This window comes from Hemitrygon akajei, chromosome 9 (assembly GCF_048418815.1).
Source record: "Hemitrygon akajei chromosome 9, sHemAka1.3, whole genome shotgun sequence".
Classification (NCBI taxonomy): Eukaryota; Metazoa; Chordata; class Chondrichthyes; order Myliobatiformes; family Dasyatidae; genus Hemitrygon; species Hemitrygon akajei.
The window spans coordinates 65,339,714-65,358,632 of NC_133132.1; the positions used below are offsets into that span (position 1 = coordinate 65,339,714).

Here is an 18,919-nt window from a genome sequence, read left to right on the forward strand (position 1 = left end):
TTTCTCCAATTCATCAAATCTAGCGTCTATAAACTTCACAACAACTTCTAAAGTTAACGGTTCTCTCGTCTGTTTCGGTTCTTTTGCTTTAGACATTTCAGCGAGTTGAGAGTAATTCAGATAGTTTTTAAAAAAATTCTATATGTTTAGACCCCTTTAAAATAAGTTTAAGGGGTGTTTGTAGGTTAAAAAAAACGTAAAAGGTTTGGAGCAAAGCCTAGATGCGGTTTACTCCATGAGCGCCATCTTGAGACTCAACTTAAATTCATTTAAATTCGGCAGTGCAGAAAATAACCTCTTAAAAATTCAGAACTATCTACATTAGGTGAGTACACACACCTTTTGACCACATAACAAACCAGTAACAATTAAGTATCTTCCAGTTGCATCAGTGACAGTATTAAAATGTACAAAAGAGACTTTAAAATTAATAAAAAAAGATAGACACTCCTATTTTTTGAAATTGACGAGGAGTGATATTGAGAACCCTTCCAAAATTAAAAAAAAAAAAAAAACGATTTTCATCTTCCCTAAGGATGTGGGTCTCTTGCGCAAAAATAATATCAGCTTGAAATGTTCTCAATTTTTTAAAGACCTTTCTACACTTAATGGGTTGATTCAAGCCGTTCAGGTTCCAGGAAATTATATTAATTTTGTTAACATCCATACTGAGATTTTAATTTAAGGATTTATAAAAAGAATGTGCTGAGACAAGCAGAACCTGCAGGGAAGAATAGAATGGATTCAATCAGAAAGAAAAAAACAACATAATTGATAAGAAAACCTCTCAGGACTGCCCAATCAAAAAACCCTAAACTAATAGCCCCACCCGCTCCCCTCAAAGCCAGAAAAAAAAACATCCAATGGGGGTTGCAAGCTAATTACACCCCCTAAACCCGTGTCTCTAATAGGCAGAATCTTTTTAAAAAAAAAGTTATATACTAACACCACTGACTCAAGACACAACACCAGATACGTAGAAAAAAATAGAAAAAATTCCAAGTATTATAATATGTCTATGAGGTTAAAACGTAGTTAACAGCAGCCATCTTAAATTCATTTAATAAATCTTAATCATATATTCAAAAAAGAAAAATCTAATCAAGTAATATGATACGACTAATATTAAACTCTTACAGATCCTGAAAGAAAGCAGAAGGAAAAAAAAACCACCAGGTGATGTCTGGACCAAAAAAGAACATAAATTAAACTTTCGACGACTGAGCTATAAAAGACTCTCGACTAAAGATTAAATTCAATATTATGTCTAATAGATGCTAGCACATAATTAACAGCGGTCATCTTAAATTCATTATGTAAAGATTGATCATATATTTAGAAAAAAAATAGATTCAAGCAAATAATATGTTGCAACTTATGTTAAATTCATACAAATCTTAAAAAAGGAAAAGAAATACATGAATCAAAGCGATGACTATACAGACATAGAACATAGATTAGTCTTTAAACGGTTCAACTACACACAATTGTCAGCTAAGGATTAAATGTTGAAGTTGCTTGCAGAACGGCACTGGAGAAGTTGTTTACGCGACTGACTTAAAGTCGTTGAGAAACTTCCTAGCTTCCTCGGGAGAATCAAAACATTTAGGACGAGTGTTAGGCAGAAAAATTAACAACTGGGCAGGGTAGTGCAGAGATGGGTGAAGATTTTTCCTGTAGACTTCTGCCATCAGTTCTCGATATTTAATTCTTTCTGCATAAAGTTCAGGGGCAAAATCTTCCACTTTACGAAACTCCACACTGTTGTAAGTTAACTTTCCCCGCTTCCTGGCATCTCGAAGAATTGCTTCTTTAGTAACAAAATAATGTAAGCACAGAATTAGTGCTCGTGGTTTCATCTCAACCGATGGCTTATTGCAGGGAATTCAAAACCTTGTCTATTAGTGGGGAGGTTTCAAGTATCTCACTAAAAAGTGAGTATAACATACTTAATAAAAAACCTGTAAAAAAAAGTGAATATAAAAAACTTTAATAACTCACCGGTTTCCATATTTTCAGGCAAACCCAGTATACATAAATTTCATCCTTCAGCTTCTGCTTTCCAGATATATCATTTTCTTCTTAATTCTTGATAGTTCTGACAAAACCTCAGCTATTTTCTTTTCCACAGTAGAAAACTTTAGCTCCTGCTCCTTAATCACTTGATGTATTGTCTCTTCTTGTCTTCTGATTTTATTAGTATCCATTTTAAGCGTTTGATACTGAGATTCCAGATTCCTCAAAGATTCTTGGACGGCAGATACAGTTTTTTCAAGCTTTTCATTTGCATTCATCAGTTTATCAATTTTAGAATCCACCATTCCAACTTTGGTGTTAGTATCTTGTATCAATAAGAACATTCTTTCTGGAGTATAGGTTTCTTCTACCCCCCTTGTAAATTCGGTTTGTTCAGCTTCAGAAACAATTTTGCCACGTCTTAATTCCTTTCCAGTTCAGGTTCCAGCCATCATAATTAAATCATAAATCCTTCACTAAAAGTAGTGAATCTTCAAAGTTTAAACAAAAGTAGCAGTGGAAAGTGGTTTGTAAAAGGATAGAGAAGAGCCAACAAGCTTCTTATTCCAAGAGCTGCCTAGAAGAGACTCCAGCATGGGGAAATCTTGCCTGACAGATCTGTTGGAATTCTCTGAGGGAATAACAGGCAAGGAAGACAAAGAAGAGTTGATGGGTATATTTTATTTGGATGGCATCCCCATTCAGGACCCCCATCATCCTGGACATGCCCTCTTCTCATTGCTAATATCAGGGAGGAGATACAGGAGCCTGAAGGCACACACACAATGGTTCAGAAATAGCTTCTTCCTCTCTGCCATCAGATTTCTGAATGGACATTGAACCCCTGAATACAACCTCACTACTTTTTTCTTTTTGCATTATTTATTTAACACGCACACACACACACACACACACACACACACACACACATTATTTGCTGCAATTTGCAGGTTTTATTATTAGTGCAACGTACTGCTGCCGCATAACAACAAATTTCACGGCATATACTCGTAATATTAAATCCGATTCTGAATGTATGGGGTTGCTGGGGTCTTTGATTATGCTGTTGCTCTACTGCGGCAGCAAGAAGTATAAGACGGAGTCCATAGACAGCAGGCTAGCTCCTGTAATGTGTGTGAGCTGTTCATGCAACTCTCAGCAATTTCTGGTGGCCATATGCAGAACAGTTGCCAAATAAAGCCATTGATGCATCCAGGTAGGATACTTTCTATTGTACATCAACAGCAATTGGTAAGGGTTGCCAGCTATATGCCAGGTATGTTTAACCTCTTGAGGAAATAGAGGCGTTGGTGATCTTTTTGGCTCTGACATCAGCATGGTTTTGACCTGGACATGCTATTGGCAATATTCAAATTTTGGATGTTGAAGCTCTCAACCCTCAACTTAAAACCATTGATTTAGACAGGAGCATGTGCACTGCCCACCTTTCTGAAGTTGATGACTAGCTGTTTTGTTAACACTTTGGGGAATGTTGCTATGACACCATTTATTAAGCTGTATCACCTTTCTATTCTGTGACTCATCGTTATTTAGAAAACAGCTAACTGAAGTGGTATCATCTGCAAACTTGATGGACAGAGCAGAATCTGCCCGTGCAATGATGAGTGTACACAGTTGAGGAAGCAATCTTGTGGAACTCCAGTGTTTAGAATAATCATGGCAGAGGTATGGATATCTATCCTTACTGATTGTGTCTGTCAGTCGGGAAGTCAAGGATCCAGTTACTGAGCGAGGCGTTGACTCCCAGGATCTAGAATTTGTTGATGAGTTGTTTGGAATAACAGTATTGATATCAGAATTGTAGGCAAAAAACAATAGTCTGACATAGGTGTTGTTACTTTTCAGATGCTCCAGTGATGAGTGTAGTGACAGGAAGATGATGTCCACTGTAAATCTGTTTCAGGGGTAGGCAAATTCGAGTGGGTGAGGTTGTCTGGAAGGCTGCTGTTGATTCATGTGACCAGCCTTTCAAAGCACTTCATGATGGTAGATGTCAGGGCAATAGTCATTAAGTTGCACTACTCTATTTTGTTTTTCTTGGGTATCTGGGTGATAGTGGTCTTAACAGACAAACAGACATACTTGATTGATCCCGAGGGAAATTGGGTTTCGTTACAGTCACACCAACCAAGAATAGTGTAGAAATATAGCAATATAAAATGATAAATAATTAAGTAATAGTAGGTAAATTATGCCAAGTGGAAATAAGTTCAGGACCAGCCTATTGGCTCAGGGTGTCGGACACTCCGAGGGAGGAGTTGTGAAGTTTGATGGCCACAGGCAGGAATGACTTCCTGTGACGCTCAGTGTTGCATCTCGGTGGAATGAGTCTCTGGCTGAATGTACTCCTGTGCCTAGCCAGTACATTATAGAGTGGATGGGAGTCATTGTCCAAGATGGCATGCAACTTGGACAGCATCCTCTTTTCAGAGACCACCGTCAGAGAGTCCAGTTCCACCCCCACAACATCAATGGCCTTATGAATGAGTTTGTTGATTCTGTTGGTGTCTGCTACCCTCAGCCTGTTGCCCCAGCACACAGCAGCAAACATGATAGCACTGGCCACCACAGACTTATAGAACATCCTCAGCATCTTCCGGCAGATGTTAAAGGACCTCAGTCTCCTCAGGAAGCAGAGACGGCTCTTACCCTTCTTGTAGACAGCCTCAGTGTCCTTTGACCAGTCCCGTCAAGCAGGTGGGAACCATAGCTCAAGCAGGGAAAGGATAACAATGTTGCAAATACGCTTGCCACGCTGATCATCACAGATTCTAATGACCTGGCCAGGGACATTATCCAGTCCTGATCCTTTCCATAGGTTCACCCTCCAGAAGATTGATCTTGCATCTGTGATGATAACTCTAGAGTCAGGTGCAATGGAGACTGGATGGAGTGAATAAACTATGTAATGCAACATGGGGACCCTATCCTGTGAAATTCACAAAGGGATTGTTTCCTGAGCTCTGCCAGAGTCCAGTGGTGTGTTAACTGTGATTTTTGTTGCTCGTTTATGTACTTGCTGAGTCTATTATACACTGCTGTCCAGTAGATGGCAGTAGTCTCCTTGTACATCGCTCATGCTAGCTCATTGCACTGTGCTGGGATCTAAAGTGTGGTAACCATTGCAAAACCATCATGGTTAAAGATCCTGTTGCTGCTTAGCATCCCTTTTTATATGGCAATACTGTGATAAATTGCATCTCAGTAATCGGCTCAGTGCCAGCAGGGAATTGTTTATTATTTTTCTGGTCTGTGTGACCTTTTATTGGATTTTGTCACAATTGTTGGAAGAAGGTTAAAAACCATCCTTTGCTTCAAAATTGCTGTCTTCAATAATTCTATGAGAATGAAACAATTTATTGACCAATAATCTAAATGTTGTCTATTTTTGATGGCCTTGTTTTTTTTTCAGAATTCTGAGCAAATTTTTGGATAATTATCAGGAAGACTTGTTGCCCTGGCATGAAAGTATTGAACCATGTTTGTCATCCATGACTGCCTTCAGTAATGACCGAGAGGTATGAAGCCTAGATTCCTAGTTTGTGTTATTAATGCAGTTGATGTCAGTTGATTGTTCTTCCTAAGGCACAATATTTTTCACTGTTCACCTCTTTAATCAATACATGCACTTTGCTAGAATAGGATTCAAGCACTGTTTGTAATTCATGTTGCTTTTCCTGGGTGTCTGTTATAGATTGGATTCCTGTCTTTACATTCTTTTCTACTCAGTATAAACACTTGAAGGTTGGCATCGACTTATCACTGATTTGCATATTTTATTTCCTTTTGGTCTTGGCATTAAATTGCTTTTTGTGTTCATCCTTGACTCACATTTCTCAATTATATCAATATTCAAAGATTGATATATGTGTCACTGGCAGTGTTATCATTAATAAAGTTGTAATACAAAATTGAATTATTTGTTACCAGCTCGAACTAAAATAGTTTAACTGTTAGCTTTATGCTGTTCATTAGAGATGACAGATATTCCACAGTTTTAGATAATTGATACCAGAAAGTAACCAGTGGAGTAATTACCAGCTGGAGTAATTGCTGTTTGCTTCTACCTGAATTAATTATTTTATACAAATTAAATAAGTAATTTTAAGGTACAAAAACTGGAAATCTGAAGTTAAATGAATCTGATCAGGATAGAGGGGAAATAGAGTTTAATATTTCATATTGCTGTTCTTCACAAATGAAAAATGAAATAAAAATAATTTTATGGAACAAATGGGGAGGAGAGAACAAAAGGGAAAATCTGATTGAATGACGGGGAGGATGAGTGTAAGATGAAAGAGGGTGGTAATGGGATGAGAGTTCAAAGTATTTTTATTATTGCAGTAAATATATGTCACCATATACAAACCTGAGATTCTTTTACTTGCTAGCATTCTCAATAAATCTGTAATAGAATAATAACTGAAATAGAATCAATAAATAGAATAAATCAAAGACCACACCAACTTGGGTGTTCAACCAGTGTGCAAAAGACAACAAAATGGAAGTTCAGAAAGAAAGGAAAAAGATGGAATGGGATAGGAATTTGTCCATCGATGTGCCCTGGCTGAAGTTGATTAATTCACTGTTATCTGAGGTAAAATCATAGATTTTCCTTGTTTGTGTAAATTTATGAGGTAGTTCACTGACTCAGCAGGTGCTGTTAATTCAGCAAATAAACCTTCCAATTTCATGTGATTGAAGTTATTCTTTTTTTCTTCAGGTGTTGCAAGACTTTATACGGTTTCTACACAGGCTAGCTACGGTGAACAAAGATTACGCAGTAGTTATGTGTCGGCTTGGTTCAAAGGAAGCACTGTCTAAGGCATTAGACAAGCACAGTTCAGCTTTATTGCTGGCTGCGGAGCTCCGAGATTTGGTCAGTGACTGTGAAAAATATGCCAGCCTATACAAGAAAATGACCACTAGTATACTCGCTGGATGTATACAGGTATGTGAAGTGGTTCTGTGTGGTTCCTCGTCCAGTGAATTACTTTTCACCATTTTATGATAAAAATGTTGATTGTTGCAGTGGAGCACATTTATGCAGCAAGTGGTAGATCTTCCAGCAATTGCTTTATTGAATTTAGGAATATGTTTAAAAATTAATTGATCATTGAGTCAAGTCTGAGCTTGTCCTGATCTGATGTATGTCTTCATTATGAACTGATGGAGAGTCGATTGGCACCAGATATGGAGTGCATCATGGATAATTGCTGTTTTCTTCTTTAGTTGCCTCAGAGACCTTATTTCCACACCTGGCTGAACTGCAATGACAGACCTATAGACGCACAATTGAAATATTTCTGTGTGATGTGGCTCTGCATTACCCCAAGTAGTGCATTTGCCCACTAAGCATTCCAGAGGAGATAGGTTGGTTCAGTGTTTGAACCCTAATATACTACTCTGGGAGCTTATTATCTCTCCTGCCCTTACTTTTTAAAAATCAGTTTAAAATGGAATTCAGCAAGTCCTTAAAGTATTTATCAGAGAAATTTGAATTTGAGTTCTTATTACCTGCTGCAGCAGATGATATAGCTGTAGACAAAAAAAAATGTTGCTATCTGTCTCAGTTGGGAATATACCTTAACACAGTTTATTGGGAATGGAAATTATTAAAGTTATTTATATCCTTGCAAGGATATAAATAACTTTAATAATTTCCATTCCCAATAAATTATTTTCTTCCAAACGACCAGTATGGCAATGGTTTTGAAGACATTTCTTTCTCACCTAAGCCCATTGTGGCAAAGATACTTTATAAACTTAGGCCTGACGAAGATGGAAAAAGTTTTGAGCCTTATTCTACATGGTCCACATGCAGTGATATTCCACAATAGTATCTTTAGATACTTCACATGTGAGTTTAGAGCACTGGCCTTCCTTCCTCCCCTGCAAATTGGAATCTAAGGTGCCCAATATCAGTTATGTTCCTAAGCACCTTTGAATAAGAAGACTGAACTTTCCTCGTACCCTAAGCATGCATATTTGTTTTTTTTTTTCTTACAGATGGTTTTGGGACAAATTGAGGAACATAGACGTAGTCATCAACCAATCAATATCCCTTTCTTTGATGTATTCCTGAGGAACCTTTGTCAAGGTCTGTCCGAGCGGCTCAATGATAACAGACTGAATCACGGCAAGTTTAAATTATGTGTGGAGCTAAAAGAAAGCATCTGGTTTCTTGATGAAGTGAAGATAACTTAAAATCAATATTGCTGACAGAAATATGCAGTTGAAACTCATTGCAGCACACTGAGTTTAATTCATTCAATCTTGCAATAATTTGTATGGAGCATGACTCTTGAACGTTCGGGAGGCACAGCAAGTGCTATCCCGGAACAAATTAGTAAGTTGTATTTCAGGTAAGCATTTGTACTTTGTTCCACAAACTAGTGAGAATGCTGTGGGACTACTCCCAGAAGTAGCAGACTATAGATGGAGCCAGATAATACAACACTCAGACGATCAGCTCCCCAGTCTTGACTTATCTAGTCCTGAGTATTGATAGATGACTAAACAGCTAATTACTTTCTTAACAATGGAGGAACCTACATAAATCTATTATGGAAGGCTGAAATATTTGCAAATCAAATATTAAAAAGTGATCCATCTTGGCTTTCTTCAGCCTTTGTGATCATAGGGACCAATCTTAGTGAAATCCACATGATATAAAGTAGTGGGTGAGTTTGAGGAAATGACCTACTCTTGCAAAAAAAGTGTAACAAGTCCTCCCTGTCATTGAGTACCCACCCCAGACTGTAATCTTTTGTGTTACTGTTGACCAGTTCAGTGGCACCAGCCACACAAAACTATTTAGCAATACCTCCACGGGGATTCAGGGATAGACATTAAAATATAGGCCTTTCCTACAGCTCCCAACAGCCTGTGAAAGAAAGAATAAATTCTTAACTAATATTCTAATGTAAGGGATCGCATCTGAAGGATTATTTGGTTTTATGGTCATTTAATTGGAATTGCTTCTAGACAAGTATTATTCTTGCTATCAGAATTTATATGCTGAAATTTAAAGATCTTGCAAAGTTAAAGAGAAAGTATGGAGATGACCTAAGTTTATAAAGAAACATCCAAAAATTCATTGAAGCAAATACGTCCATTTGCAAATGGCATCTTGTACATGGAACAGCACAGAATTGAGAAGGGGAGAGAGTGAGGTTCCACTCAGAACCAACCAGCTTTCCGTGAAAGAAGTCAGCACATAGTAAAAGCAATGGATATTGCACTTGTTCTATTCACTGTTATAGGATAAATCCTGACTTGCATTTTAACCTCTGTAATCATATTAATAAGTGATCTGGACAATTCCTTTCAGTTTAAAGAAGTAGCTTGTTTTTTATTTACTTCACTGATTTGACCTATTTACTCCCTGCCTCCCCCCCCACCCGGCATTCTGACACCACTTTCTTCCATTTTGGAACCATTAGGTGGCATCTTGCAGTGGTTGATTGGGTGAGATTGTATGTAAGTAAGGAGCAACTGTCAAGTGAGAGGACTCGAAATGTATGATATGAAAAGTTCAGGGCCCACATGCTCCTGCTGGGGTGAGGGATAAGGATGATAGGTTTTGGGAATCCTGAATAACGAGAGATATTGAGGCTCTGGTACACTGTGCATAAGTAATTGGGAACTAGTGAATCTCTGACTACAAGAAGAATAGCAGTGCACTTAAGAGATGTTAGGACGGTAAAAAGAGAGGCTGAGGATCTGGAAGGCAAGATGAAACATAGAATAAGAGTATCTTTTATCCTTTAAAAGTTCAGCATGGTTGCATGTGTGGAACCAAAAGAGATGGGAGATATTTTTAATATTTCTGTTCAATTATTTTTACTGTGGAGAAAGTGATGGAAGTTAAGGAAATGTGGAGGATAAGTGGTGTTGCCTTAAACCACATACGAATAGCATGGAGAAGCTATTGGAGGCTTTAAAGTGCATTAAAGTGGATAAATCCCCAGAGACTGTCGTGCATTCTTGGGCTTATGGGAAGCCGGAGAAGAAATTGCAGAGACCCTTGCAGAGATTTTTCCTTGCTCTGGCCACAGGTGAGGTTCCAGAGGACTGGAGAGTGGCTAATGTGGTACCATTGTTTTAAAAAGAGGAGCAAAGACTAATGTCTGACATTGATAGTGTGTAAATTGCTGGAGGGGATTCTGAGAGATGGGATGTATCAATATTTGGAGGAGCAGCATTTGACTTAGGACAGTTTATCATGATTGTGTGCATGGGAAATTGTGGCTGTCAAATCTCTTTGGAGAATTTTGAGGAGGTATCAAGAGAGTACATGAGGGTAGGTCATGTTACCCAAATGACCTTTACCTTTAGCAAGGTCCCTCATGGCAGATTAGTCTGGAAGGTTAGATCACTTGGGATCCAGGAGAGATAGATTCATAATTGGCTTAGTGCTAGGAAACAGAGGGTGACAGTTGAGGGTTGTTTCTCAGACTAGAGATTTGCATCTAATGGTTGCAGGAGGGCTCGATGCTTGGACCTTTGTAATTTATATAAATGATTTTGGTGCAACTATGCAAACCATAGTTAGGACATTTGCAGATGATACTGAAATAGGTGTTGTAGATAGTGTAGAAGGTTATGAAAAATGAGCAGCTAGGTCTTTTGGCTGAGGACTGGCAAAAAATGTGAGGTCTTGCAATTTGAGAGATCAAGCCAGTGTGTGAATGGAAGGGCCATAGTGAGTGTTATGGACTCAAGGGACCTTAGAGTGCAGTGTATAGTTTCTGAAAGTGGCAGTGGTGAAAAGGGCATTTGGCACACTGATCGTTTTCAGTTAGGGCACTGAGTACAGGGGTTGTGAAATTATGTTGTAGATATATAAGACATTTAGATTATTGTGTACAGTTTTGGCCACCTTGTAATAGGAAAGATTTTATTAAACTCGCAAGAAAAATTTACCAGGATGTTGCCTAGATTTGGATGCTTGAGTTATGAGGAAGGATTGCGTAGACTAGGGACTTTAATCCCTGGAATGTTGGAAGATGGAATATAAGAGCAGTATAGCACAGCTTCAGGCCCTTCACCACACAATGTTGTACCAAACCAAGTAAATTTGTAATCAAGTGGCTAATATCCTTCCATTTCCCTCACATTTATGTGACTGACTAAATGTCTCTTAAAAGTGTCTGACATTTCTACCTTTACAACCACCCCAGGCAGTGAATTCTAGGCACCCACCACTCTGTGGGAAGAGAAATACTTGCCCCTCACATCCCCTTTAAAATTAACCTCCTCACCTTAAATGCATGCCATCTGGTATTAGAGATTTCAACGCTTGGAAAAGAATTGAATTGAAATGAATTGACTTTATTTCTTACATCCGTCACATACATGAGGAGTAAAAATTTTACATTACATCTCTGTCTAAATGTGCAATCATAGTAATTAATAATTTATAATAATAGAACAATCAATGTAACATAGAAATACACTCAAATCAGTCTGATCAGTCTTAATCAGTCTGATGACCTGATGGAAGAAGCTGTCCCGGACCCTGTTGGTCCTGGCTTTTATGCCGTGGTACCATTTCCTGGATGGCAGCGGCTGGAACAGTTTGTGGTTGGGGTGACTCAGGTCTCCAATGATCCTTCAGGCCCTTTCTCACACCTGGCTTTGTAAATGTCCTGAATCATGGGAAGTTCACAGCTACAGATGCACTAGGCTGTCCGCTCCATTCTATGCAGAGTGCTGTAATTGAGAGAAGTACAGTTCCCATACCAGGCAGTGATGCAGCCAGTCAGGATGCTCTCAATTGTGCCCCTGTAGAAAGTTCTTAGGCTTTGAGGGCCCATACCAAACTTCCTCAGCCTCTGAGGTTAAAGAGACACTGTTGTGCCTTTTTCACCACACAGCTTGTGTGTACTGATCACGTGAGGTCCTTGGTGATGTGGATGCAGAGGAACTTAAAGCTGTTTACCCTCTCAACCCCAGATCCATTGATGTCAATATGGGTTAGCCTGTCTCCATTACTCCTGTAGTCCACAACCCGCTCATTGTTTTTGCGACATTGAGGGAGAGGTTGTTTTCTTGACACCAATGTGTCAGGGAGATGACTTCTTCCCTGTAGACCACCTCGTTATTGTTTGAGGTTAAGCCAATCAATGTAGTGTCGTTGGCGTGGGTGGCGACACTGTCATGGGTATACAGGGAGTAAAGGAGGGGACTTAGTACACAGCCCTGAGGGGCTCCTGTGTTGAGAGTCAGAGGGGTGGAGATGAGGGAGCCCACTCTTACCACCTGCTGACGATCTGACAGAAAGTCAGATATTCTCACTCCACTCTATCTATGCTAGTTGTAATCTTATAAATATCTAACGTATTTCCCCTCAATCTCTGCTGCTCCACAAAAAACACAGGCTTGTTCAACTTTTTAATTTTGCACATGTCTGTAATCCAGGCAATATCTTGGTAAACCTCTTCTGCATCCTCTCCAAAGCCTTGACATTCTTCCTATAATGAGGTGACCAGAACTGTATGCATTACTCCAGATGCAGCCTAACTAGGGTTTTATAAAGCTGCAACATAACCTACTGACTTTTGAACTCAGTGCCTTTACTATTAAATGCAATCATGTTATATGCCTTCTTAACCACCCTATCAATCTGTATAGCCACTTTCAGGGACCTCAAGATCCCTCTGCTCATCAACACTGTTAAGGATCTTTACATTTGACCTACAAGGTGCATCACTTCACATTTGGCCGGGTTAATCTCTACCTGCCATTTCTCTGTCCATATCTGCAGCTGATATATCATCATATTAATGTGCTGTCTAATATGTTGTGGGCGATCATAATCTTCTGTCTTAAATCTGAGAAATTCTGATAAGCTGTTCAAAGATTTTGCCTGTCCATCCCTTGATGTAACTCATGAATGTCGTACGCTGTTGATTTTTCCTGTCATTACAAGATGTTTGAACTTCTCTTTCCGCAGTACATGTTCCAAAAATTCCAATGGTTGCTTCCTGATTAATGATATCAGCTCTCTTCTTATGGCTTTTCATAACATTTCCTCATTTGTTACTTTGTCTTCCATGATTTTTCATCATTCTTCTCAAAAACCACACATTACGAACTGAGGAAACGGCTACCTGAAAACGCTTTGCTATCTTCTTCTAGCCTTCTCCTGCTTTGTGGGCATCATTTATTCTAATTTTCAGAGTGCTAGACGGTTGCTTAGAGGAGCCCATGGCTGCTGATTGTTGGGGCAAGGTTTGAGGAGTCAGGGTATTTATAAAGCTTTGAAATTTGCATCACTTGGCCTTTCCTAATGATGACTGTGAACAAGCCATAGCCCTAACAAGCTAATTAAGGTCTGGGACATCGGTAAAAGTTATCTGAGAGCTCAAACCTCTTGGGGTGCCGAAACTTTTGCACAGTGCTCCTTTCCTTTTTTTCCACTCTAAAATTGTACAAAACAAAAATAATACACTAATCTTGCTTAAAATGTTAAAAAGAATGTTTCATGTTTAACTTTATGACTTTAGGAGATCAGTTCATCTTTTACTTGCTTAGCTATTCACAGTAACAGAAATTTTGACTGGGATGCCCAAACTTTTGCATGCTACTGTACTCTCCCACAACGTCCATACTTATCCTTGTAACTTAAAACTTAAGGAGTTGTAGTCACTGTGCCTGAAATGTTTATCCACTGGAAGGTCAATCACCCACTAGGTCCAGTACAGCCCTCCTCTTGTTGGATTATCTACATAGTGACTTAAGAAACCCTTCTGGATGCACCTAACAAATTCTGTCCCATCTAAACATCTTGAACTCAGAAGGTCCCAGCTTACATTAGTGAAGTTGAAGTGCTGCATGCACTTAATACTCCCCCAACATTAAAATAGACACTTGAAACTATCCCTCTCATCATATCTATTACTTTGCTCCTGGTTTTTTTTTACTGGTCCTGACATCTACCTCTCTCTCCAACACTCTACTTTCTGGCCTTGTGCTCTGGTTCCAATATCCCCACCAAACTACTTTAAACCCCCTGAGTAGCACAAGTGAATTTCCCAGCCAGGATATTGGTTCTTGTCCAGTTTTGTTGGAACCCGGCCACCTTGTAGAGATCACCCCTCCTGCAGAAAAGATTCTGATTATCCAAGAACCTGAACCGCTGCCCCCGCACCAGTTTCTCAGCCACTCATTCAACTGTACTATCATCCTATTCCTGTCCTGACTAGCACATGGCATTGGGAGTAATACAGAGATTATTACCTTGGAGGTCCTGCTCATCAGCCTCTTCCTTAACTCCCATACTTACTGTGCAGGACCATTTCCCCTTTCTTCCTATGTCATTGGTGTTAATGTGCACCACAACCTCCAGCTGCTCACCTCCCCTCCCCGAGAATACTCTGCAGCCACTTTGATACATCCTGGACCCATCTGCAGTCACAGAATCTCCTGTCCATCAACTTAACTATTGAGTCTCTTCTTACTAGCCTCTGCCTGACTTAACCTTTCGCTGCTGAACCTCCGAGGCAGCCACAGTTGCCACTAGTCCGGCTGTTGTTGTTGTGCCTTGATAGGTCATCTCCACCCCAGCAGTATCCAAAGGGAATATACTTGTTACTGAGGAGAATAGCCACAGGAGAACCCTGCACTAACTGCTTACTTCTGGTTGTTACCCATCTACTGTCTGAAGCCTGTACTCTGGGTATGACTTCAGTAAAAGTTTCATCTAGAAGATTTTTTTCAGCCTCCCAGATGGTCTTGAGTGCATCCAGCTTCTGCTTCAGCTTCTTGACCTTGTCAGTCAGGAGATGAAGTTGGGTGCTTTTCCTGCGGATGTAGTCATCAGGGACACCGTTAGATACTCTGAAATCCCACTTTTTACAAGAGGAGCATTAGACTGCCTTAACTACCATCCTGCTTACTCTTGTTATACCTTTGGCTCTTAACTCATTAAGCTTAAGTTCTACAATCAACTAAATGATTCCAAAAGACTGGGCTCCCTTAGCTTTTGCCTGTTGCCGTCAGAGCCTGTTGAGACAAAGTTCTCTCTCTGATTCTGCTTGCTTCCACAATGGCCACTCCACATACAACTTACTACTTATAATTGGCCCTTGCTAAGTTACTAATAACCCAAGGAATCTCCTACTCCATAAACAAGTCCCGACAGGCCCACCCAACTAATTTTTTTAAAACAAGCACGTAAAGTCCGCAAGGAACTGTCTTTAACCCACTCTGCAATCTCCAGCTCCACAGACAACTCCCAATAAGCCCTGCTTGCTTTTTAAAACTGGAGATTGAAGGGTGACCAGATTGAGGTAAAGAAGGTCATAAGTGGCATAGAAAAAGTGAAAACACAGTCTTTTCCCTAGTGAGGGGATGCTAAAAAGAGGATATAGGTTGAGAGGAGGGATTTAACGGGGATCAGGCAGCTTCTTCGCGTAAAGGGTACTGCATACTTGGAATAGGCTGCCAGAAATAGTGGTTGAAGCAGGCTCATTAGCAACATTTGAAAACCATCTAGATCAGTGCATGGATGGGAAAGGTTTAGAGGGCTATGTGCCAAATGGGCAGATGGGACTAGCTTGCTGAAAGAGTTGTTTCTGTGCTAATAATATTGTCAAAACAGAAGACCAAGAAATTCATAAGGGAGAGCAGACATTAGGATTTAATCAACTTAGAAATGTTCAAATAAGGTGCTGAAGGAACTCAGTGGATCAGGCAGTATCTATTGAGGGAAACATAAGGGTTGAAAGGCCTTTTTCCATGCTCTATGATTCGACAGCATACGGCGTGGTTTTACCTGTAATATCTATTACCAAGATCAACTATTTAGATTTGTGAAGTGCAGAAATACAGAGTTTGGATTTGACTTGTAGTTTTCAATTAGAGAAGTGTGAAACTGTTAGTATAGAGTATCTTTGTATTTTTATAGACATACTGAAAAAAATGTTACTGATTTTGTTGCTATTACTTTCCAGCTCTTACAGTGGGGCACATAAGAAAATCTAAGTTTCTAATTAGTGACAAATTGGCAAGGCGTTACTGTTGCAAAGTCAATGTCTGGTGTGTTAAGTTGTAAATAGGTTGGAAGATACATTTATGACTGCACATAACACAAAGGAATAAATACAAGAAACAAGATTAAGGAAGGGCAATGGGTGAAGTAATCAGTTTATTATTGTCAAATGTGTAGATTTACAGTGAAAAATTATTTTGCAAGCCATCCATTCAGATCATTTTGTCATTTGTGTATATCAAACTAGTACAAAAATAACAATGCTGACAAGTTTAACAGTTATAGATTGTGCCGTTCAGGTAGACAATATTGTGTCAGGGTCACAGTGAGGTGGTTGATGAGATCAGTAGTTCATCTTTAGTAAGAGATTTGTTCAAGAATCTTAAAACAATGAAATAGAAGCTGTCCTTGAACCTGGTGTGTGTGTTCAAGCTTTTGTATCTTCTGCCTGGGGGAGAAGAGAGAATGACCATAGTGGAAAGGGTTTTTGAATATGTTATTGCTTTTCTGAAGCAGCAGGAGATGTAGACAGAGCCAGCTGTCTCTATGAACATGGGTGAAGTATCTCTAGGTTTGTCAGTGCAAATCAGAAATATAGTTTTGGGGGATCTTTCAAGAGAATTAACAGAACAGCATGTGACAGCAGTAAGGTAAGATAATGTAAGTCTAAAACGTATCATTAGTCTGATGGAGCTAGAAGTGAAAAGTCTCTAAGACATCCATGTAATCATATCTTCAATGTACAATTTTGTTTGTTACTTTGCAGTCAGTATCCTTTAGAAGTAAAGCACCAAAAAAGTACCAATTTGATAGCTAAATGGTGGGTTGTGAGGATACTTAGAGGAACTTTTGGATTGTTTGTTCTGTAGAAGGGATGGCTTAGGGAGTATTCTTGATTCTTAAAGGAACAGGTTAAGAACAAATAATAAACCAAAAGAAGATGAAGGAGAAAATGCTGGGATAGATCAAAAGGAAGCCTCCTTTGTCCAGCCATAATTAGTTGCAGTATCTATGATTCTACATTATAACAAAATGTGGATTTGGAGAATTTGTGTGGTCACTTTGAGTTAAGAATGAACTAATGATTGAGATATTTTAAAAAATGTTTATTTGAACAGGGAAAATGGTGGCAGTAAGAACATTATTTCAGAGCAGCATACCAAAGTATTGGCATAAGTGTGTCTTACTTTGTGACGTATTAGTGAATCCTAAAGTAAATTCCTCACGTCTATTCTTAAACCTAACAAATCCGTGGTGTCATTGATGAATCACTCAAGCAGGGCTGATCTAGATTAGAAAGTTATGCAGACCATTCGATTTGATTCTTGTTAGTAATCTTTAAAACCTTTATAGAGTTTTTGGGAAACTTTATTCAATCCTGAATGTATTTGGATTCTGCAATAATGTTCTTTAGCATACTTTCCTTGCCTGGTAGTTACTATATTTCTTCCTTTTTTGCATAGGTTCCAATGTGGAGCTTAAAGAAGACAAATGTTGGGAGAAAGTGGAGGTGTCCTCCAATCATCACAGAGCAAGCAAGCTAACTGACAAGAATACCAAAACGTACTGGGAATCGAATGGTAGCACAGGGTCTCACTATATTAACATATACATGCACAAAGGGGTGGTTATCAGGTACGTCTCTGCATTGGTTTAAACTGGAGGATTCAGTTAGCTTATTTTGTGTACTATACAGTGTTACTATTACACCATCTTAATGTACATTTTCTCTCCCTTTCTCTTAAAACTTTGAATCTGTCTTCCATGAAGGTAGGATTAAAAGGTCTGTTTCTGTGCTGTACAACTCTATCTCTGTGACCCTTGATATGAAGGAGAAGGAATTGAACAACTAGATTTGCTCAGCACATAGTAAGAGGACGAAGAAAGATGACTAACATGTTTAAAGTGGTTAAATCACTAGGGTACATTCTGATTATAATGTTGTCTTTTGGCAAATTCATAATTTAAAAAGAACTCCAATATAGTTTGTCAACATTTATAGAAGTGCAGATTAAAAATAAGTGGAAGCATAGGTAACATTTAAGTTCATTGTTATACAGGATGGAATCAGCTATTCAGCCCACAATGTGCACACTGACCAATTCATGCTACCTGTTTTAAGCTCAGCTTCCAGCCGAGCCTCCTTTGCCTCAATGATTCAGGTGTTCTTCTGGACACTTGATGCTGTAACAGACCTGGTCTCTCCAGAATCTCGTAATAAATCTCCATCTTGGGCAACGTCCTGGTGAATCTCCTCTGTGCCTTCTCCTGTGCTGTTGTATGCTTTCTATAGTATGATTTTAATTACCTTTCTTTACAAGGGAAGGTCTGGTCTGACCAAGTTGATTTAGATTTTTTTGAAAAGTTGTTAGTCAAGTTCATTAACACAATTTTGGTGAATTGTTTGACAAAGGAAAATGAAGATCTGTAGGAAGTTAACTTGGAGGTAGAAAACCCATTTTATGGTGGGTAAAGTTTTGTCATGCTTGAAGCATTTATATACAAAGACACTTAGCTGTTCTTGTACCCCATCCGTGAAAGCAAATATAAAGGTTCGGCAATGGTATGTTGTCTTTCATTGCAAAAGGATTTGAGTAGGGGAATAATAAGACCTAGGAGCAAAATATGCCTATGAGTTTTCCACCATTCCATCATAGCTGATTTATTATCCCTCTCAACCCGATTCTTCTGCATTCTCCCCATGACCTTTGACTGGATTAATCAAGATCCGATCATTCTCCTCCTTAAATATACCCAGTGACTAGCCCCGCACAGCTGTCTTTGGTAAAGAATTCCACAGATTCGCCATCCTCTCGCTAAAGACATTTTGCCTTGCATCTGTTCTAAATGGACGCTCTTCAATTCTGAGGCTGTGCCCTCTGG

At 39.1% G+C, this 18,919-nt stretch overlaps 1 protein-coding gene across 3 annotated transcripts in view; it reads left to right on the forward strand.

Moving 5' to 3' along the window:
• LOC140733195 (cullin-9) overlaps positions 1 to 18,919 on the forward strand; it is a 292,661-nt gene that overhangs the window by 170,624 nt on the left and 103,118 nt on the right. For 2 of the 3 annotated variants that reach the window (XM_073056198.1, XM_073056199.1), the window contains 4 exons: positions 5,450 to 5,555; positions 6,761 to 6,988; positions 8,047 to 8,176; positions 17,500 to 17,671. In XM_073056198.1, coding sequence (XP_072912299.1) covers positions 5,450 to 5,555; positions 6,761 to 6,988; positions 8,047 to 8,176; positions 17,500 to 17,671 — 636 coding nt within the window. The remainder of the gene's footprint in view (positions 1 to 5,449; positions 5,556 to 6,760; positions 6,989 to 8,046; positions 8,177 to 17,499; positions 17,672 to 18,919) is intronic. The other variant, XM_073056200.1, reaches the window with a different exon arrangement.